Source organism: Aspergillus thermomutatus (assembly GCF_002237265.1).
Source record: "Aspergillus thermomutatus strain HMR AF 39 chromosome Unknown NODE_6, whole genome shotgun sequence".
Lineage (NCBI taxonomy): Eukaryota > Fungi > Ascomycota > Eurotiomycetes > Eurotiales > Aspergillaceae > Aspergillus > Aspergillus thermomutatus.
The window spans coordinates 117,791-139,529 of NW_020798054.1; the positions used below are offsets into that span (position 1 = coordinate 117,791).

The following is a 21,739-nucleotide window of genomic DNA, read 5'->3' on the forward strand; positions in this document are numbered from 1 at the left end:
TGAGACGTTAGACTTATTCATATACAAGTGGGTTTTATCTATCAGCGTTCTCTTTCATTTAGGCGACTGTGAATGGGTCTCTCCCCAGTCGGCCGGTAACTTCAAATGCTTGGGCAACACATACTGCCCCCGACAACTCCCTGGACTCGTACAATGCGGCAGATTGCACCGTCCGTACAAGCGACAATAACACTCGTCGGCCCTCGGGCACGCCTGCTCATTCAACCGCTGCAAATCCACACCCCCACCCCCAGTCAACGGATGCTCCGGATCAACCCTGTGCCCCAGAAACAGGATATGCCATACATACGACAGAATCCGGCCCGCGACACGGTCATCCGCCGGGGCTGCTCCCCCTCGCCGAGGACCGGTCCCCATCCCATCAAGCAGCCACTGCCGCAGGGCGACATACTCCCCCCGCGAATGGCGCCGGATATTCTCCCGACCGACAACAAACTGCGCACAGCACTGCGCCCTCACCGCGTCGTTCCGCCCCAGTTTCGCACGCATGTACCCCTCCCGCTCCTCCCCGCCAAACAACACCCCCAGCGCCCCCGGGAGCGCCGTATCCGACGCCGCGCGCGCACTCCACGGCTCGAGCACGGACTGGAACCGATTCTCCAGGCTCCCCTGCGGCGCCGCCGAGGCCGAGCACGTGCTCAGGCTCCAGTCGCAGCGCAGATTATGGTACCCGTGCTGTTCCAGCGCGGCGGGGACGTTCAGCGACGCGAGGAGAGCGGCGTTATCGTACGCTGGGTGATCGTTGTGCCAGGCGTAACGCGAGCCATGCACGAAGACTGCGCCTGCGGCGGGAATGGTGTCGTAGTTGTCGATCAGGAAGGTGAGGTAGGCCATTGCCTCGTGGCCGCGGTTTGCGGGGACTTGCAGGTTGTGCGAGGTGGGATCGGGTGCGTCGACGGTGTAGATGCAGAGGTGGTAGGATTTGGAGAGAGCGTCGAGCCATGACGGGTCACCGTCTGATCTGACGCGCGAGACGACCAGGGCCGGTTTGGTGGTTTTGTCGAGGCCGGGGCATTTTCCGCGGGAGGCCGGGATGGGGGAGGGGGATCTGTAGCGGATGTGCGTCCATGGGAAGGTCTTGATGCGGGAGGATGGGCGGTTGAGGAAGAGGAGTAGAGCAATACCCCCGAGCACCGCGAGGTGGAAGAGAGAGCGCAGTGTTTTGCGTCTCATGAGGGTGGTCTATCGTCCATTGTATAGGTAGGAAGGATGTCTCATGTCTGTTAGGATAATTCATTCCGGGTGATCCGATGGCTTGAGCCTATGACCGGCGGCAATGCACAGCCTCATTCCAACCTCTACAAGACGCCCACAGATCGTGAAGATGTAACCTCGGCCAATTGGATGACTTGGCAGGCTTGATATTGTCCATTACGGACTAGAGGAATCTACTATTCAATTGTTCATTTCCTGATAGAACAGGTACTTGGTCAAGCTCATGCAAGCCTCGCCAAGCCAGAAAGAAGCTCTCTGATTGGGCCATTCTGACTCAGACTAACCGCAATAGGCTAGTCGTGTCTTGGACAGAAGGCTTCTAGAAACCTTCCTGATCTGGAAGGTGCAATGTATAGCGTCAAGCTACTCTGGATGATCAAGTAGTATATAACACAAGCAACAAGGGATCAAAATTTAGTTTTCAGTCCCCATCCCCCCGCAACTCCCCTGGCAATCACAAATGCCCCAAATGCCGCCAGATACAACACCCCTCCAAACACAATCAACCCCCCGTACTCCCCCTGGTTATACTCCTGGATCGCACCCGCTATAGGGATCCCCGTCAAGGTCCCCAGACTCACCAGCGTAAAGGTCGTCCCGTTGCGCTTCCCATAGTCTTCTGTCCGACAAACCTGCGAGATACACACCGGGGTTAAACTAATCGCCGCGCCACTCCAGAACCCGAAGAACGTCGCATAGGCGATGATGGCTGCGCTATTATCACCGGCAGTATACCACAGCGCCAGCGTAGATATTGCACATACTAGCGCCGTCAACGCCATGACATTAAATCGTCCGACGCGATCAGCAAGGAACCCCGGGAACGTGCGGCCGGGGATGGCGCCGACATTCAGGAAAACGCCCAGCTTGTACGAGAAAGATGGGTCCATGCCGACATGTAGTCCGTACGAGGAGATGTAGGTGTAAGGTATGAAGACGGCAAACTCCACCAGCCAGATAGCGAGGGTGGTAGCTGCATACTTGGGATCACGGAGGGCTTTGAAGTCGATCGCCATTCCGGCTTGATGGTTAGGCGGAAGTCGGGTGCGGAGTAAAAGGCAGGCGAGCGTGCACAGCACGAAGCAGATGATCCCGATAATCCGCAGTGCCCAGGTGAATCCGAGCGTAGGGCCGACGTACAGAATGATCAAGGGGAAGAAGACCCCGCCCAGTCCGCCGGCTGTGCAGGCTATCCCCGTGGCCAGACCGCGACGAACGTTGAACCAGTGGCCGACTGCTGCGATGGCTGGAGTGAAGAGGCAGCAGGAGGAGATGCCGCCAAGAACGCTGAAGGAAAGGAAGATTTGGTAGTATTCTGTGGCTGTCAGCTTTGCCTGGTTACGGGACAGGAGACGTACCTGTACTCTCACTGAAGAAGAAAATGGCCAACACAATGCCAATAGACCCTGGCAGGACAACTGGAAGCACGCCACGGCTGTCAAAGATGGGGCCTATAAGCATTAGAAAGGATAACCGGTGAAGGCGATGCCTGTACACACCAACCTGCGCACTGCCAAAGTTCAAAAAGAAACTGTACGCGCCAAAGATCCACCCAATATTCGAGGCAGAGTATCCCGCGAGCTGGTGCTCGGCTGTCCATGCATGCAGCACCCCTATTGTATTCAAAAGACCCATCCCTGGGATCATCGCACACCATGCTCCGAGTACTACCAGCCAGGCCCGAAGTCCCCCCTCGGGGAACTTCTCGTCGATAGGATCATTGGAAATTTCTTCTCCTTTCGTCTGGATATTGCGCTTGTACAGGCTGATTGATCGTTTTTCGAAAACCGCCATATCCATTACATAGTGTGCGCGGCATTCGGATATATCCCGACTCATCTCTTCACGGGTGTTGAGATCCGCAATACCGTCAGAAGTTCGGTAATCACCAGTAAACGTATACGTGTAAAGTCAAGGGATGTCTGATCCCATTCATTGGATGGCTATCTTATTCCTATATATCAAGGGTTGGGTCACCTCGGATTTCTGATACCCGGCAGATCATTCGGACGAGAGAAGTCTAAAAGGAAGGAAAGGTCAACCAGAATCACCCGAAAGAGGATCTGTTTGCAAGACTGCCAAGACATCACCGATTAGCCAGAAGCAGAGATTGAAATGCCCACTTCATTCTCCATTTGTAGAGTCGTTCATTCGCTTTCTACGCCCCACATCTCGTCTATCAAGTCGGCATTTGCCGCCCCGGAGAGATCCCGAGTCACCTTTTTTCTGAAGGCAAAGGTTGTTTGCCCTTGATATGCTATCACTCGCTTGTCCAATAAAGAACCAGTACCTAGACATGCGGCCCATGCGTTCACGTCTGTTGTCTCATGTTGTGTTCTCAGGGATGAGCGCATGACCCGATAAGAGTCCACTCTGCCGCATTTTATCCAAGGTTAGAAATCAGTACGGCTGAGGGGAACTTCATGTCTAACGACTCTCGGTCTTGAGTATCTTTTTGCCTGGATAGGGCTAAAAGGCCATCCTCAGCCCCCTTACAACTGCTGGGAGAATCCCCATGCTATGGTGTACGATATGGCAATGTATATATGGGAGATATGATATGACACCAATCAACACCCTATATACATAGTAAGCTACTATAGAGGAGGAGTATCCGCAAAACACGACGCCGAAAAGACCTCGGGATAGCGACTGCCAGCAACCTCAGCCGCATTGCAGGCCGATCGAACCTCCTTTTCTTCCTCCGCGGACAACTCGACGCTCAAGCTTCCCAGATTCTCCTTCAAACGTTCGACCTTGGTGGTTCCCGGAATAGGGAAGATATCGTCGCCCTGCGCCATCAACCAAGCCAACGTCAACTGCGACGCCGTGACATTCTTCTTCGCCGCAACCGCCTTGAGCTTCTCAACGAGCGCTAGATTCTTGGGAAAGTTCTCCTTGCTAAACCGCGGCGAAAGCCGGCGGAAATCGTTCTCCTCGAAGTCGTCCGGCGAGGTAATGGCGCCAGTCAAGAAACCCCGGCTCAGCGGGGAGTACGCCACGACCGCAACGCCGAGTTCCCGCGCCGTCTCAAGCAGTCTGTACTGCGGACTCTCGATCTCCAGCGCAAAGGGAGAATATTCCATCTGCACGGCGGTGATGGGGTGGACCTTGTGCGCCCGTCGCAGGGAGTCCGCGCTGCATTCGCTCAGACCGAGGTATTTGATTTTCCCTTCGGCCTTGAGCTGTGCCATTGCTTGCACGGTCTTCTCGATGGGCGTCTTGCGGTCGAGCCGGTGGCAGTAGTAGAGGTCGATGGTACTGATGCCGAGCCGGGCAAGTGAGCGATCGCACGCCTCGCGGACGTATTCCGGCGAGGAGTCGACGAACCGTTGGCCGTCGGTTCCTACGCGGTTGGCGAACTTGGTTGCGAGGAAAATGTCGTCTCGCTTGGAGGGATTGGCTTTGAACCATTTGCCCAGGAGGTCCTCGCTGTCGCCGTACATGTCGGCTATCTATGTTAGTCAGATCCATATAAGTAGGTGAACGGCCTACCGCTGTCCCAGAATGTTTCGCCAAGTTCGTATGCAGCATCAAGCAAGGCAAGGCGCTCATTGTCGGGTTTGGCAGAGCCGTAGAAGACACTCAATCCCATCAATCCGAAGCCGAGTCGGGGGACCTGAGGGCCGTTCTTTCCCAGGGGACGAGTTGGAAGGGTAGGCATGATGTATTTTGCCTAATTTATTGCAGCGGATTGTGTACCTTACAATGTGATTAGGATGTTGGGCCGTCTACCTAAGGTCCTTTATATTTTGAGCATGGCAGGCAAGCCTGATTGCGGAGTGACATCAGTGGAGACAAGCTCCAGTTTTAATTCCGTTCATGGCTAGAAGAATGTCATCAACGGATTTATATGTCTTATTTCCGCACTGGTGGAGAACATCTGTAAACTTTAGCCAAACTCTATCAGAATTATGCGTGGAAATGTGTATAACTGTCTTCAGTGAACATTGAGTAAAGGCACTACTGCTCCGATAGTACCGCTAGTCACTCGGAATATCCAACGCTTTCCGGACTTTGACACCCAGCCCCTTCAGCCTCTCAGTGGACTCATTGGAGAAAACAAATCGGATGTACTGGCTGCCATGCACCTCTCCCCATCCATCCATTGCAGTTGCGCACACCCCCTGTCCCAGCAGACGCTTCGACGCGGTGCTCCCGTCCAGCCCGAAGTCGCTCACACGGAGAAGCAGGCTCCATCCACCAGCCGGAACGCCAACGGGCAATCCGTCGAGTTCCGCGACGACAAGATCACGGCGCGCTTGCAGTTCAGCCACATACGGCGCCATAGTCTCTGGAGACCTGTCGAGTGCAACGGCGACTGCTTCCTGAGCGATACCCACAGGTACGACGACATTGGCCATAGAGACAGCCGCAATGTCCCTGATTAGGTTCTCTGGTCCAACGATCCAGCCGACACGCCATCCGATCATCCGCAGCTCTTTCGCCGAGGAGCCTACGGTGACTGTCCGCTCGAACATGCCAGGCAAGCTGGCTGGGTGTATCACCGGCCGCGCATCGAAGACCAGACGCTCCATTGCAGCGTCCAGGATAAGAAGCAGGTCTTTCTGTACGCAGATTTCCGCAATGAGGGTCCAGTCCTCCAGGGTGAAATAGCCCCCGCTCGGCATCGACGGTGACATGAGCAGCATCGCAGTAGTCCGATCGGTAACAGCCGCCCGCAGTGCAGCTTGATCTAGTCTCCACTCCTTCCCCGGCTCGAAGGTGAAGGGCACAAGCTTGGGGACGCCGCCAGTGAGCAAGACACGATTGATGAGGCCCCGGTATGTCGGATCCGTCAATATCACCTCGTCGCCTTCTTCAATGGTTGCCAGCAGAACGTTCAGGATGCCTGATAGCCCACCCACGGAGATAACGCAGTTACGCTCGCCGGAATATGCCATGCCAGACACCTGCGAGACGTGTCTGGCAGCGGCGTCTCTCAGACGCGCTTTGCCGGTGAATGGGAGGTAACTGTTACACGGATCGTCGGTGACAGCGCGCTTGGTGTAAGCAAGAGCCTCTGGATCGGGAGGGATGTTGACATCCAGGCTTTCCAGGCGTAGGTAGTCGTTGCTGGCTGCATCGGCGATTTGCGCCATCTGGTCGACACCGATGCTTTGAACGTGGTCGAGTCGTCGGGGGCGAGTACGAGGCATGTTGTTAGCGATTAAGACCTGAAGGCGTATGTTTGAAGCCTGGATGATTGTGAATCAGGTAGCATGAATGGCCGAAGAGGTGTCAAGTTATATACTGAGGACCCCGCACTTCAGAATCCACTTGCTTGCATTTGCTGACAAGCGCAACGTTTCAGGTCATCAAGTATGTATAGGATGTCCGTCCTGGTTATCAAATGTCGTAGCATTCTCTTCAAGTATATGGGGAATTATACTGGCGGTATTGGACGGTCACTGCAACTCCCTATCATAATCATCGAGGGGGCAGTGACTCATATCTGGAGAATGACAGGTGCAGCTTTTGGCTGGCCCGAAGCCCGGATACGAAGTGGTATACCTTATAGAGCTTAGATTTTGCCCTACAGCCCAAGTCCTAAACATCTGGGAACACATCAATATAAGGATGCGTCGTGTTGTTCATTCCCTTCGAAACATACAATTCTACTGTATTCAAGTTGGCATCCGTCCCCAGACAGCAGGCCCTGCTTTATGCAGATACCAGCCCAGAACGTAGAGAAGCTCAAAGTCAGTCTGACCAGAGCCAGGGAAAGCTGTCCCGCTAACGACAAATCGACATTCTATGCCTCTATATTCCCATCGTGGGAATGGAGACCGGTACATGGTGAAGCGACTGAGGATCGAGCTCAGATACGGCACTTCAATTTCTTTGATCCCAGAAGTGATTATTCCTCTCCTGGGAGTGCGCTTTGCGCAGCTGATTGTATTGCAGACTTGCTGGAGCAATCATCAAACTGTCTCAAGATAGCCCAGTAGCCGTAGTGGAACAGTCTGTGGCTTATGCGGTGACTGTCTATTATATTGTTGATTCCCTTGGGATGGTGACCTGCAGCTACCTGCGTGGTGGAGACACATGCTGATCTGGTTAGATGGAGAAGAAGGTTCACGAGCTAGGTGGGAGCACCATTCAGGCGAAGACGACTAAGAGCTCATTCGATTCTTTTATGAAGTTTTGCGATCCGGTGGGAAACAAGTTTGGTTGTTATGAGGTGCGCCGTGCTTAATTTGATGTCCGGAAAATCCTGATGCATGCACAGCTCTCAAGCCAGAGAGAGGACTGGCAATTATTCGGCCCGGAGAAGTTCCCATAATTGCCATTAAAGTGGTTGTCATGTCTTGTATTCAAGTGTTAATCCTTCAATCCACATGATGTCTTTTGCACCTGATATACTAGATTCAGGATGACGACTGTACTCTGGATATCCCGCGTAGCAGATCTTTCGTCAACTTACCCTCGAGCTATTCATTCGTAAGATGCATGATATCGTCTTCAAGTCCAGTTGCTACGCATTAGCAGCTCTACAGCTCTATCTACCAGAGCCAACATGTGAAGCTGCTGTTTGAGGAATATAAGAAGGGCAAAGACGAGACTGTACCGCTAGCATGTACGCAGAAATGATATAAATCCCTCGATTGTTAGAATCAACGTCAAGACGGTTCTAATGACACAACTGGGCTCTATCCTCCAGCTCTAGCATAACGGGTATGCCTCCCATCCAGACCACGCAATCCCACAAAAGAAAACAAAAGCAAACGCTAGTCTCCCAATGCAATATGGTTATACATGTATGTGTTGTATAGCACCGAACCTGCTCTGACATGAGTGACTCCTAGTAAGATACAAAGTCTACTCAGAGTGATGACCCTTGTGGAAGCAACTGGCGATGTTCTGCTCGTAGACACAGACACCCGTCGTCGGGCAGTAGGCAGTACCGGGGCCACAGGTCTTGAGGACGGGGGTGCCTCCGGAAGCGCACTCGTAGAAGTTGTGGCAGTCAGTAGAATCGGGCCATGCCTGGCCGACGTTGCACTGAGCGGTGGCGGACGAGAAGAGAAGAGAGGCTGCCAGGATGGACAGAGCTTGGTAGATGAACTGCATTTTGGAGGGTTGTCTGGGCTAATTTTAGTGACTGATAGATGTATGGTTTGAATAGATGGAAAGTACCTGGTGAGTATGTGATTCGAAGAGGTAACAGGAGTAAGTTGGTGGACAATATCTTGGAAGATTGATATCTTAATTCTCAACTGAGGTTGTGGAGATTGACTTGATGATGATTGAATGAGCTGATGGTCACGACCATTGAGCCGACTTTATACCTTTTCCTGCGTCTATGAAGATGCAGAAAACGGTACTTAGGACGTGCTATATTGACATGCAATTGACCTTCCGCAGGCGAAGCCTGACATGGCAGATAGTAACTGTCTTCGTATACACCTCGGTGAAGGCAGGCTGATGCTGCGCTATGGCACGATTTTCCCAGCATTAAACTTTATTAGAAAAGTAAGCATATAATGCAAGCGATTGATCGTTTCATCTGAGAACGTACCGGAATGCGATGGGGACTATTCTCGGAACATCCATTGACAACTGGACATTGATATGGGCCCAGGATTCCGGGGGCTTCTTCCACGTGGCTTCTGGGCATATTAATATGGATTTCTATTCATGACAGAGCTCAGGAATCAAGAGTTCCATACGAGGAAATATGTTCGCTACCGAGTCGATAGTTGACTTGGAGTCTTGTGCTGCGATGGCTTACTTCCCTACACAACCTGACTTGCTTTCGATATTGCTTTATGATAACTAGCAACAATCTATGCAGCAATTTGTTCATTGTACGGTCAACTATTAATTGAGTACTGGAGATGTTGTTCTTGCCGAGAGTGAATGGAAGGGATGAGGGACGCCGCACTGCGGAATGTTGGAATGCAGAACAACTCCCGAAGCCATACACCTTCATTCTATCCCTGTGCTCATTTCTGAAAACAAATCTCTCTCATATTTAGCTGCTGAATCCGAGTTCAAGACACTAACTCACCATGTTGTAGCAATTGATTGCCTTCCTGGCAAAGAAAGTGACGCGATTGCCATCGGCAATCCTGAACGTTTTTTTCTCACGAGCCCTCAGTAAGCTCTATTGCCCACTACCATATGCTTCTGGTCAAGCAGGTGGTAGTCGAACTAGGCATTATCATCAATTGACAAGTATGTGCGTCTATCAATGCGAACACCTTGTCTCTTTACCTTCTACCATCCACAACAAATCGTGAGAATACCTGATGTTGCAGGGTTGCGACTCAATCCTAATTCAAGAGAACCACATATATAGACGCGTACATGAACACTTTTGGATAACATGACGTTATTGGCTCGTCGACGACTCATTCCATGATGGAGCGTAAATCAATACTCCAAAGTAGGCTGAGTTTGACTTCGGCCTACTCTCTTCACCATGCCACTGTAAGATGCACTCTTGGTAAAACGCCAGGTTGGTTTCAATGACGACGTTCAGACTGGAGCTAACACATTAGAATAGTCAAGGTCAACACAGGGTAGCTGCTGATCCTGCGTTTTTGCACGCAAACAAGCCTTGGTCTCCCGCATCAGCCAGTGCTTGATTGTGGAATACTTCTCCGTGGGATGAAGAAATGGCTCTCCCAGTTGGCTTCACCATGCAAATCAGTGCTGTCCGTTATGAGGCTGAAGATCTGGTTATGAGGTTGTAGTAATTCGAAGTCATGGATCTTAAATGTCAGCAAGGTACGGAGCACGCGATGATATCCTCGTCGTTCCATATTATCTATCTACGAAAAAATCCTGGCCCCCTTTACACTTTGACAGTGCTTCATAGATATTTATCATCAACTTCAGTATCTCGCCATACCTGGCCGAATATTCGATCGACACCCTTGGAATCAATTGACACTTCCCGCTTCTTGCAGCAAGCGAACCTCCACGCCAAGTCAGCCATCAGGGTCGAACGAAATTACTCCTAGCATTTCTTTGTTGCCATTCGCCAGGGATATTGGCCTTGTTCCTGATGCAGCCTTGGCTTGTATCTGTCAAACATTATGGCTCTCTGCCAAGGACGGTGGCTGCGTGCTTCCGTCTTGACTGGTTCTTTGTGTATCGAATACGAGGATCTGCGCGTCCAGCCCCAGAATTGGGGAAACGAGAAATCGAGACTGCACCAAAAGGCCCGTGGGGATTGATCATAAGAAACGGAGGACACGCTCAGCGGGACCGAACAATCTTCGTCTGCGTTTTGTGATTGTCAACTTTCCACCAAAACCACGTCCTCTCCACTATCCACTCTATAACACGCCAAAATGAAGTGGTCGACTCTTCTTCCTCTGGCAATCTCCACACTCTCTCTGTTTCCTTCCACAGGAGCATGGGAAATAACATGGACCGACTCCGACAACAAAGAGCAGAGCCAATCGGGCCATGGCCCCAGCGACTGTATCGTGATCGATAACCCCAAGGGCCATCTGTTCAAGATTGACTCTCAGGGCGAGAAGGGTATCAACATGCTCCTCTTCACGAACAACGAGTGCTCCGGCAAGCAAGCAGGCATGGCGACCGATGTCTTCTCCAAGGAATCTTCCCAGGATCTGCTCGGCTTCAAGGTCGTGAGTCTTTCGTCAACGACAACCTCGGCCACCGCCACGACAGGGAAATCCGTCAGCCGAGTTGCCACGACGTTCCCGACTTCGCCGAGTCAGACAGCCTCGACGAGTGGCAGCGATGACGGCGAATCGATGACTATTCAGACGACAGCGGCGACAAGCCCAGCTGCGACAATGACCTCTGGAACCTCGAGCGGTGCGTCTTCGACGACCTCGAGTGCAGCGAGCGCAAATACCTCCAATGCGGCAGTTCAGCTGGCGGTTTCGAACGGGGATATTATGAGGGGGCTCGTTGGTACGATCTTTGGATTAGGGGTGGTGCAATGGATCATCTAGATGGGATATTATTCAGATGTCCTGCTCAGATTCGGGCCTATACGTCTGTGGTACGTTATCACAGGCTTTCAGGTTCAGGACGCGCTTGTCTGTTTTGCCGTTCCTTCCATTCTCATCTACGATTCTTACGACCATCCTATGATTTAATCTTAATATATCCTCTGTGTCTACCATGGATGAATCCGTTCAACCGCGTATTTGGGAAGCCTGGACGTTCTTCTAGAGTGAATCGCTGTTGTCGAGGTTCATTTCGCGGCTTCCTGTTGATTAACCTTTCCGTATGTGAGAGAAAGGTGCTGAGCAGTTCCTGTATAAAAGCCCTATCGCTTAGAAGAGAATCAGCGGGCAAATACCATAATCAACATCATAGTGAATGACTTGGGTCAACTAAATCAAACTGTTACATATAAACACAATCTGCAACATATCCAACTATGTCTCCTTAAAGAAACCCCTCCACCGCCGCCGCCGGCTCAAACGTATCCGTATCAAGCGGCAGCAGACGGAGCGGAAGCTCGAATTCCTTTCTCATTTGCCCCGCGACTTCCTCGCTGTAACTGCGCACCGTCTTCATGTCCGCCTTAAGCACCAGCTCATAGTGCCGCTTAATGCGCGGAGGCAGGTCGTCCAGCTGCACAAGCCCCGTCTGGACAAGTTCGCTCTGTAAATCCAACCAGTAGCCTCCCCGGTTGGTCGGCCCCGGCACCCCATCGCGGTAGTAGAGCATGGCCAGCGCCTCCGCGTACTGGTTCGGCGTCGGTATCTGGACTGGGTAGTCGGAGGGGTCCATCCGGCCGAGACGCTCTCGCGGCGAGTACTCTGGCAGCCTGGCATCGTCGCCGAGCATGTAGTGCGGATCGTCGTCGTCGGGAGTGCAGGCTGGGATCTCCGGAGCCCTCCAGAGCAGATCGGACTTTCTGTGCAGTTCTACTCTGAACCATCTGTTTGGATCGCCTTTCTGCTTGATGTTGAAGTGTGCGCAGGGGAGCGGGGCGGGGCGGTTTGGCTGGATGGCGTGGCATGTCTGGCCGAGATGGCAGAGGGGGAACTTGGCTGCCTCTAGGACATCGCGCGCTTCATCGATCAGATCATCGGGGACGAGGAAACTGAAGTCCTGCGGGTGTTGGTTAGTTAAGAGTAAGCTGTAAGTCTGGGGGTTAATACTTACCGAGACTTTGAGGGGTACTCCGTAGAGATTGAAGACGAGATCGCCCCAAAGGAGATTGGGAATTCCATGGGCGTTAAGAAGGCGGGAAATTGAGCAGACCAACTCCTTGTTGGCTGCGTGGTGTCTGAATTCGAAGTCTGCCATCGTGCTGTATGGATGAATTTCTCGAGGAAGAAACGATCTCTCTGGAGTGTAACTGGTTTATATAGGCCGACTTGGATCATCCATCGTGGCAATTACCCCGACCGTCTTTCACTGAGATGTGTCAAAGAAAAGTGAGTCAAATTGCAGTGACGGACTCGGCAACATCCGTCTTTGAGGTCGAATCCGTCGGATGATATTGAAGAAGAGTCGATGGCTTGTCTTCCTCGACGATGCAACCAATGAACGATGGTAGGGCTCAAAGACACAAAGTGAGACAGAGCCGTCCTACCTTTGATGTGATTCTCTTTTGTCCTGGAGAATGGTCAAAGGTAAAGTGGTGTTTCAGCAACAAAGAAAATATACCTCCAACCAGTCTGTCACCGGCACATTGTTCTCGAAGACATTCTGACAAACAAGGACAAAGAAAGTATATGTATGCCTGTAGTCCCACCGTGGGAGCCTCGCAGGTCTCGAGGCCCTGTATCAAAGAAGGCGTATCCGGGCGAGTTCGAAGTGCGTTCAGTCTTCATTCATAAACATCACTATACACAATGTCTGGAGTTGGTCTCTGCCAAAATGAGACAAACTGAGAGCAGTCAAACAGTCAAACAGCACCCTGGAAGGACCACTATCAAAGACATCCGGGTAAAGTCTTTCGGTCGTGACACACTCCTTGCCATGACTAGACGAGCCATCGGCTTTGGTCATTGAGCCGCATCCTAAAGTTTCTGAACTTCAGAGAGAATTCAACATCGGATATCTTTGGCGGGTAGCTCAAGGTTCAAAAATTAGGGCTAGAAAATAAGGGGGGAGATCAAACAAATATCAGTTCTCGCATCCGCTACTTCTATTTTCAATTTCCATAATTGAAGGATAGATAAGCACTAAAAATGGAGGTAGCAACGTACATGACGGCTAAACCGACTGACCGAAGCCCCTGCAATCAGCCTGGATAGAATTGGACACTAAAAATGGGAACGCACCAGGCACGCAGTGACCATCCCGATATGTCACTTTCAGTTGCTTTGATCCAGTCTACAGGGTCCTCGGTGTCACCGAGTCAGAGGTTGCTGATGCACGAATGGATGTGAACAACCTGAGACACCTCAGGAGTGGCTTTATGCGGGCGAGTCATGATCAGCGAATGGCGGTGCACAAACTAAGCATAATCCTTGCTTGCAGCTAATCAGTCCTGAGGGGTTTAAATGACTCCAACTCGATACAAGCAATGTCCGCATTCTGATTCTAAGATTGGTGAAAGAGCGGAGATATCATAAGGACCCGCCTAGATGCTTCATATTATTGAACATATCGACAAGGAAGGTCTTGATTGATATGCCGGGAACATCCACCCGCCATGCCGCGTCTTTGTCTCTCTGCGCCGGACTCGAGGAAGTACATATGTTGAAAACCATGTCATTCCTTACTACCAGAGTTTGTGCGTGAGCGTTGAAGCAATTACAAGTTTTGACTGTGGTACTGGGTATCTTTTAGTTCTTGAGCTGTTTCGTTCATCTGCTAATATCAAGCCAATTTCATTCGTCTAGAAGGCAGTTTTGTTGTCGAAATCAGCAACATTTAACAGACAATATAGAGCAAATCGGCTCACTGTCCTCCACAGCGAATCAAGGACGGCCAATCTACCACAATGGCCAAAGACCCCAACGAGGGCGGACACGGGACTCTAATCGTCATGCTTACCATTCTGGGGCTCTGTATCCTGTTCATGATGTCCTGCGGCATCCAGCAAATGATGGACAAAACCCCACCTCCTGTTGTCCGCGATATATCCCCAGAGCAGAAGAACTACATGCGGGAACTGCGTCAGCGGAACCTCGACGCTGTACGATTTCTCTCGCGGTCAAGATATGTATTGAACGTGAATGGGCAATGGAGTTGACGGCTTGAACCACACTGGCTCTTGTGATATTTCAGTCTTGATAAGGGCATGCTTCGCAATCACTGGTACATGGATACTATTTGAATGGATGCAGGAACGAACACCCTAGCCTGAAAGCGTAGGGACAGGGGAGTCTATGGATAGAAGCTTCCTAAATTCCATACATCGATCCATAGCACATAAGCTCGCTCGTTGTAAGAACAAGCAAGACCTCAAAGCACTATGATAACTACTCCTGGAGTACATTTGTCACCTCTGTAAACACCGTAAGCTCCCCATGTTTGGGAAACCCCATCGCATAGTCACGCACGATCCGGATATCCTCCATCGTTGTCTCATACGGCGCCATGTCGAACCGACGGACCATGTAAGCGATGGTCATGAAAAGCTCGATATATGCGAGACTGCAACTATGAGTAACACGTCCCATTCTTTGCATTTGGATGACAATAACTTACTTCATGCCCAAACAGATTCTGGTCCCCCTGTTAAACGCCACCAGATACTTGGTCAAACGGTCCGGCTGGTCCGCAGCTTCCATCCAGCGCTCCGGCCTGAAGATCTGGGGATCGGGGAAGATCGATGGGTCCCGATGAACGAAGTATGCGGACATGCTTACGGGAGTCTATCATTGTCAGTACAATACTGAAGAAGAAAAGAAGGACATCTCACCCCGGGGGGAATCGCATAGTCCTTGTACTTCAGAGTCTCCGTCGGGGCAATCCTTGGAAGGCGCATGACAAGCCCGTAGGACAGACGAAGGGATTCATTGATTACTGCGTTCTGTGCAAAGTCAGTTGCCACATCTCCAGTTGAGGTCATGAGAATACCAGATACGGCAACTTTTCCAGCTCAGCCCATGTCGTCGTGCTGCTCGGCGTAGGCAAAACATTCGACCGTAACTCATCCTGCAGCTTTTTCCAGATTCTCGGTTCATTCGACATGTAGAACGTGGCAATGGCCAAGGTCCGTCCAGTGGTCTCTGTGCCCGCCCCAAGGATGATGAAAGCCTCATCCTGCACACGAGCGAGTGTTCGTTCTTCCGGCGGAATGGAGGGGTCCGTCAGTCTGTCGAATATAGTCCTGGGGCTTTCGTCGCGCTTGAACTGCGACTGAGCGCCATGATCGAATATGGCTTTTTGGAATTCAAACAAGGCGGTTTTGCCCGGTTGAATGAGACTCATTACCTGTGTCGGGATCGTACGAAAGACCGTCACCAGTATCGGGAAGAAGCGAACCCAATGCACAGCGCTCACGCCCTCGCTTGTTGCTGCCCGGATATCACTGCGAAAGTCCTGGTCCTCGAGGAACCCCCAATGTTTACCATATGCGTAGTGGGTGATCACATCTGCAGTGAGCCCTGCAAAGGCAGCATCCACCTGTATCGCTGACTTGCTGTCGTATGCCTCTTGAAAGCGCTGCATTAGCTTGAGGACTCTCTCTTCGATGACAGGAGAGAGGTCTGTGACGGCTTTCTTGGAGAAGAAGTTGTTCACAATGTTTCGGCGGAATCGGTGGTGGTCATGGTTGACCGTGGCGATGGCAGACAAGGGAGAGCCGAATATAGGAACGAACTGCGGGTCTTTGTCGCGTTTGTGGGCTGCACCGGCGTAAATCTCGTCGTAGAACGAGGGATCCTTGATGTGTAGTTCACGAGGATTGATCCGGACGATTGGGCCTGGCGGAAGTGTGAGAGACAATCTGTATGGCTTTGGAGTAAAGATTACCGTATCTCTCATGCATCTTCTCGATTTGAAAGAGGAACTTGCCCCCTTTGATAACATCGTAGTAGAACTCGTAGAGGAAAGTGATTGCGGTCAGTTTCGGACCCGGGTATTTGCTTAATGGGTGGAAGAAGAGACGATAGATCGATTGTACAAGAAAATAGAAGACAGTACCAACCAGAGTCAGTAGCAGCGAAGAGGATGTCAATAGCGTCATTTTGGTGATGTGATTGGCACTGATCAAGAGTTGTCCAAGGAGAAGCGGGACGGGCATAGACTGCATATATGTATGCCCAGAATATTCCCTCTTATGACATCTGCATCTGCGGCGATAGCTCTGCTCGCCTTCCCACCAGCACCCAATGATCTCTTGATGTGGTCCTAGACTCGTCGGGATTGGCAAGTTGCCTGCCGAACGACCGGACTAATTCGCCCTTGTCATTTCAATGAGCGCGGCCTAGAGCGAACCACAGCGGGAGCAACCCTCTTTGTTCCACTACGGGCCGTGCCATCCATGTATCTTTAGCCATGTCTTATTCGTCTCTTATAGGACCCATTCTTGCCAAGTACAACAGTCGGCATGGACGGGTGTCACTCACATCGATCTGCCCCTCCTTCTTCAGCCTGATCAGCTATCTCCTCGGGCGTCGACCCAACAATCCTTGTCCTACATCTCCTTTCTTGCATTGACCTTCTTAACCGAAGCCCCCTCCCGTGTCCTCAGATAATCTACAGATACGAAACGAAATAGCAATTCGTTGAGACTATTACTTCGATACTTTTGGCCCGCATTAGTTGGCTCATTTGCGCACATGCCTTGTGAAAAACATGCAGCTGGCGGATATCTCAGTTCAAATTGTCCATTGCCATCTCGATTTGATCACCGATGCGCAAAAAACTTTCAAAGGAGCGGAATATTGTACCAGGCCTTCTGACAAGGAAGGGGTAATGCAATATGCAATCGGCACAATGGTCTGTAGTCGATGGGCGAAAAGCAGTCAGAACATGGCGAGCTGAAAAGAGTTGCCAACTCATCACATCTGCGCCATCAACTATTAGCAACCCTGAGATGTCTTGACTCAGATAAAGTATTGAAGAAAAATCTCATCTCATAGTCAGATCATATGTGCCAGTCAGTCGATATGGTCGCAATGGAAAGCACTATTGAATTTTCGAGGAGTCATGGGATCATCCGGCCATACTGCCTGGCCGACTCCGCTCCCCTTCGTGCCAACATGATACTTGAGCTCTACCGCGCCATCCTCGATTTGTGCCACCGGCTTTAGTTGAATGAAGGTGGTGGGGGGGCAATTGACCACCGAGGCTAAAGGAATGAGAGTTTGAGCAGCGTCTCGGCATCATGCAGCCCCATGTCCCTTCCATAGGCCATGTCGACACCGCAACACTGTGCCAGTCAGTATCATTCTTTCCCCTCGATCGACGTTAAAATATACCGCATTAACTCCTTGTCCCCATCATTTCCCAGATGCAACAAGCAAGTTCACTTTCCCCAGTTCAAGTCCCGGTGAACTGCCGTCAGACCGGTGACACGGGACGAGGTAAGCCCCATCTCTGCCGTACCACGGGTGATGCGAGGTCCATATGCTCATCATATGTGCCAGCAGTGCATTAAGGATTGAGTATGGATAAACAGAATGGTCGAGGTACCAACAGTCGCATCGTTCAGCCGATGGGGTATCCAGGTGTGGTCCGGTGCCAACCGAACTGCTGCCAGATTTCTAGATGTTGCAACCGATGTGGAGGAGGCTGTTGTGCGAGGTGTAGGAGGGGATGCAGATAAAGATGCTCAGTGGGATCACTCTACCCCGGAGCTGAATCTGACTAGGAATGTTTCTCTCCGACTGGTTCTTCTTTATATTTCTGGTCGTGGGTGATAGGGACTTTGTGTACTAGGATACAACATCGATAGCTATATCTGGTCATTGTTCCTAGATCTGCGACGCCATGAAGCCAGCGGGCCAGTTCTGTATTACATATAAATCGCCTCTATCACTGCCTTCAATCAGTTACGGTATATCGCTGCTATATTTCCTCTTTACACGGCGAAAGAAGCACACATTCTACAGATGTAAGTATAGTTACCAATAAATTAACCTGGAATGATATACCCGCAAGGCGTATAGTTCCTGAGGCTGTATTAAGCCACCGTCCATATCGTCTGTATCTCCTCGTCGCATCACCCTAAACACAGGCTATTAGTCCCTCCCCCACATGCAGTGTCATTCTCTCTGAATTTTATTATGGAGAATGTGATAGAGATGCGAATAAGTCAGTGGATGTTTTGTGGTTATGAGGGGAGTTCCAGGAGTCAACGCGTCAGTAATTCATTCAGGCTGGCATAGACGGATTGGCAATCAGAACTTAGGAGTAGATTTAAGCTTTTATAACCTGGTAGTTAGACTTTATTTTCCTTCATGTCTCTCCAGCCTCTCTTCACCCTTTTCACTGCTGCTTTATAGGTCTTGTCGTACCATATCCTATAGCTCATTCCTGAGCAGTTACACTTCGAAACGAAACTGGTGTCGGGGTCTTACTCAGAGTATACTTTGTTCAAGTTACATTTCGAGGGCCGGAACTAATGACATTGTAACCTCTCCATCTGAATTCCGATGATTCCATGCAAACAGGTCGAACAAGCGAGGGCTTGTCTGACTGCACCTTTTACGTCTTGCGGCCCGGTTAAAGCACATGCAACTCACAAAACAGGCATTGTTTCTTCTGTGTAAATACCACACCGCTGGTACCGTTAATTGCCAGCGGCATATGCGTCTGGCGAGAAGCCGAAAATGAGGACTCGGCCCGATTGACAACCGATGGCAACCATCTGACCCTGTACGGCAGAGCACATGGGCCTGAATTCTGGCGGTAGCCAAAGGAAATTTTGACCATCACGCGCAATCCAGATATGGTCCGGGCTCAGGCCGTAGCCGTAAACCTTTGTCTCCGTGTAGTGGACAACTGAATCGCTGACTGGAGCAGTAGCCCGAGTGTCGGTCATATCTCTAGCCTGTGAAGTCACTGCTGGAAAGGGAAGTAGATCAACCCTACTACGCCCAATTTCAGTGAGAAGGTATGTAGAAGTAGGATCAAAAAGTAGGTGGCTTATGGAAGTGCCGATGGTGAGCGTCTGTATGCAACCCCCCGTGGCCGTGTTCCAAATCTTGATAGTGCAATCGTCGGAGCCCGATGCAAGGTCATCACCGCTTTCTGCAAAGGCTACTGACTTGATTGAATGACTGTGGCCCTGGATTCTCCACGCGCAATCTCCCGAGGCCGTTTCCCAGATTTTGATGACACCATCCCATGAGCCTGATGCCAGTCGCTCACCAGTTGCTGAGAAGGCTACAGATTCAACCGAATAATCATAACCTTGTCCCTCAAGTGTCTGCATGCATCTGCCCGTGACTGTGTCCCAGATCTTGATCTGACTGATATTTGAGCCTGATGCTAGTCGATCACTGGCCATTGAGAAGGCTACTGATGTAACTGGGTACTCATGTCCCTTGAGTGTCTGCATACGTTTGCCCTTGACTGCATCCCAGATTATGATAGTGTAGTCACTTAAGGCTGATGCAAGTAGATCTCCCTTTCTTGAGAAGATTACTGACTCGACTGATTCATGTCCTTCAAGAGTCTGCATGCATTTGCCCGTGGCTGTGTCCCAAATCTTAATAGTGCTATCAGATGAGCCTGATGCTACCCCTTCCATTTCCCTGAAACAGTTCCAGAGCATCACATAAGACTGAAATACTGTCGGTAGCTATGCAACTGAACTTACAGGACTAACCAGTGATAATACATTAGGGATATGATCGTAATGGCTGCTATTGCTTACATACTTATGTCATATTAAACTACTCATCATTCATTATTTCGGATTGCCGGATTCTTTTCATACAGTCGATGCTGAGCAAATCCAGCGAATCCCTCGCTTCACTATCAAATATAGTAACAGGAGATGCTGCTAAAGAATAATATCAGACTCACTGAGGCAGTATAATCCTTCTCTCTGTTTGAGAATCATCATGATAGGAGATGTTACTAATATACATACCATGCGCCAACCTACATCACAGAGAGGTTGGCCCCCAGTATGAGGAAGGCATACTATTTCTGCCTCTTGCCATCTTTTGAATGGTCATGTTCATACTTCTTCACCTTTTTCCATTCCCGTTTCACCTTCTGAACGGCCAGCCCAATGATCCCCGAAACCAACCCAAGGACTAGCACTGAATTCCGCAGCCCCTTTGGATGAATCCAACCCACATTCCCCTCCATAGCACTGGCACTCATGACCGCAAAATTATACGTCCCATGAAAGTATACCGCGGGACCAATCACTCCCCACAACCCTAATGAGTCCCCAAAATAATCCCTCCGCGTAGCCCGCAATGCCGTCAGACAAGCCACAGAAAGATGCCCTAGTTGTCCCAGCACCACTCTCTCGACGAAGGTTAGCAGTAATCTAGGCCAGCTCTCCTGGCCTCCCTCGCAGGCTGTATAAATGAACCCAATATTCTCAACGACACTGAAGCCTAATGCACCGGCAAGAACGTAGTCAATGTACGCCCTTTCGCGGCGTTGTTTCTTGGTGACATCTCTCCGTCGCGCATAGATGACCGGGATATATTTCAGGACTTCCTCGACTAATCCCGCGGCAAGATAGGTCAAAGCGCCGTTGAAAACCCAGTTCTGCCACGAGGAAGCTAGTTCGGCCCGACGACCGAGTTGCTCCTCTATTAACCCAGCAATGGTTGTACGACCGAATTCAGTCCAGAATTCAGTGCGTAGCTCGTCGGAGGAAAAGAGGACGGCGCTCATGGCTTGGCAAATGCCCATTTGGACAGCTGCGGCGGCGGCTAAACCGAGGGTGCCGCTCAAGGTGAAAGTCCAGAGGAGTGGTTCTAGCTCCGCGTGTCGAGAGGGAGAGGCATTGCGGCGTTTTCTCCATGTCCTGTAGAACACGGCCGTTGGAACTAGGCTTAGAGGGGAGAGAAGGGCGGCTTTCGGAGATGTGGTGGCTATGAGCAGAAGGGCGGATGGAGGACCCAGGTAGCAGAGGAGACGAGTGGAGAGGGAGAGCGAGCTGTTGGGCGCTACAGAAGACATTCCAAGAGATAATGCTCTTGCGGTTCAAATCAAGGTGCTCGATGGGGAAGATGATCCTAATCGATCTGAGTCATGAGAGGGGTCAAGCTGATATCACATGATATAATCCTGGCATCTGGGGCCATAAGACTGTCAGAAGTTATTGTTAAAATAGTATACTATTGAATTGTTTTTCTGTGGAAACTGTAAGACTTTCCATTTCCAGATTCAGTCCAAAGTGGCGCTGCTTTCTGCTCACTGAGCCAGCTGGATTATAAATAGAGAGAGAAAGTGCATGCCTTAAGCACTCCTTAAGCAGTCCTAGAGCCCTCTAGATAGTCCCTGTTTACTTAACTAATCATTGCCTGAACTAACTAGTGTAGAGTAGGATTAGTTATTCACCCTAAGCACTACATGACAGCCAAATAAAAGTTATTAAGCCAAGCCTAGCCATATCCATCGCGGGCTGCTGCCGTGGCCACACCCTCTGTGATCTGGATCTGATCTCCTCGGCAGT

General features: G+C 50.7%; 10 protein-coding genes across 10 annotated transcripts; 1 reads left to right on the top strand and 9 right to left on the bottom strand.

Moving 5' to 3' along the window:
- Window positions 1–54: 54 nt before the first annotated feature.
- On the bottom strand, window positions 55–1,194 carry CDV56_108639 (DUF3431 domain-containing protein; the record flags this gene model as incomplete). Its single annotated transcript, XM_026762258.1, has 1 exon — window positions 55–1,194. The coding sequence occupies one exon, from the start codon at window positions 1,192–1,194 to the stop codon at window positions 55–57; it is 1,140 nt and encodes a 379-aa protein (XP_026618593.1).
- Window positions 1,195–1,643: 449 nt separating this feature from the next.
- On the bottom strand, window positions 1,644–3,075 carry CDV56_108666 (putative oxalate/formate antiporter; the record flags this gene model as incomplete). The annotated part of the gene is made up of 3 exons (XM_026762285.1): window positions 1,644–2,551; window positions 2,595–2,687; window positions 2,736–3,075. The coding sequence occupies 3 exons, from the start codon at window positions 3,073–3,075 to the stop codon at window positions 1,644–1,646; spliced, it is 1,341 nt and encodes a 446-aa protein (XP_026618594.1).
- Window positions 3,076–3,833: 758 nt separating this feature from the next.
- CDV56_108720 (aldo/keto reductase) lies at window positions 3,834–4,900 on the bottom strand (the record flags this gene model as incomplete). The annotated part of the gene is made up of 2 exons (XM_026762339.1): window positions 3,834–4,687; window positions 4,732–4,900. 2 exons carry the CDS (start codon window positions 4,898–4,900, stop codon window positions 3,834–3,836), a joined length of 1,023 nt encoding a protein of 340 aa, XP_026618595.1.
- A 319-nt stretch (window positions 4,901–5,219) lies between these two features.
- On the bottom strand, window positions 5,220–6,395 carry CDV56_108754 (pyridoxal phosphate-dependent aminotransferase; the record flags this gene model as incomplete). Its single annotated transcript, XM_026762373.1, has 1 exon — window positions 5,220–6,395. The coding sequence occupies one exon, from the start codon at window positions 6,393–6,395 to the stop codon at window positions 5,220–5,222; it is 1,176 nt and encodes a 391-aa protein (XP_026618596.1).
- A 1,663-nt stretch (window positions 6,396–8,058) lies between these two features.
- Window positions 8,059–8,310, bottom strand: CDV56_108801 (carbohydrate-binding module family 14 protein; the record flags this gene model as incomplete). Its single annotated transcript, XM_026762420.1, has 1 exon — window positions 8,059–8,310. The coding sequence occupies one exon, from the start codon at window positions 8,308–8,310 to the stop codon at window positions 8,059–8,061; it is 252 nt and encodes an 83-aa protein (XP_026618597.1).
- Window positions 8,311–10,541: 2,231 nt separating this feature from the next.
- Window positions 10,542–11,177, top strand: CDV56_108845 (uncharacterized protein; the record flags this gene model as incomplete). Its single annotated transcript, XM_026762464.1, has 1 exon — window positions 10,542–11,177. One exon carries the CDS (start codon window positions 10,542–10,544, stop codon window positions 11,175–11,177), a length of 636 nt encoding a protein of 211 aa, XP_026618598.1.
- Window positions 11,178–11,619: 442 nt separating this feature from the next.
- CDV56_108863 (uncharacterized protein) lies at window positions 11,620–12,489 on the bottom strand (the record flags this gene model as incomplete). The annotated part of the gene is made up of 2 exons (XM_026762482.1): window positions 11,620–12,291; window positions 12,346–12,489. 2 exons carry the CDS (start codon window positions 12,487–12,489, stop codon window positions 11,620–11,622), a joined length of 816 nt encoding a protein of 271 aa, XP_026618599.1.
- A 2,129-nt stretch (window positions 12,490–14,618) lies between these two features.
- Window positions 14,619–16,330, bottom strand: CDV56_108903 (cytochrome P450; the record flags this gene model as incomplete). The annotated part of the gene is made up of 5 exons (XM_026762522.1): window positions 14,619–14,793; window positions 14,848–15,014; window positions 15,062–15,172; window positions 15,220–16,067; window positions 16,117–16,330. 5 exons carry the CDS (start codon window positions 16,328–16,330, stop codon window positions 14,619–14,621), a joined length of 1,515 nt encoding a protein of 504 aa, XP_026618600.1.
- A 2,550-nt stretch (window positions 16,331–18,880) lies between these two features.
- CDV56_108965 (WD40 repeat domain-containing protein) lies at window positions 18,881–19,600 on the bottom strand (the record flags this gene model as incomplete). Its single annotated transcript, XM_026762584.1, has 1 exon — window positions 18,881–19,600. The coding sequence occupies one exon, from the start codon at window positions 19,598–19,600 to the stop codon at window positions 18,881–18,883; it is 720 nt and encodes a 239-aa protein (XP_026618601.1).
- Window positions 19,601–20,241: 641 nt separating this feature from the next.
- CDV56_108983 (uncharacterized protein) lies at window positions 20,242–21,243 on the bottom strand (the record flags this gene model as incomplete). Its single annotated transcript, XM_026762602.1, has 1 exon — window positions 20,242–21,243. The coding sequence occupies one exon, from the start codon at window positions 21,241–21,243 to the stop codon at window positions 20,242–20,244; it is 1,002 nt and encodes a 333-aa protein (XP_026618602.1).
- Between the last annotated feature and the right edge of the window lie 496 nt (window positions 21,244–21,739).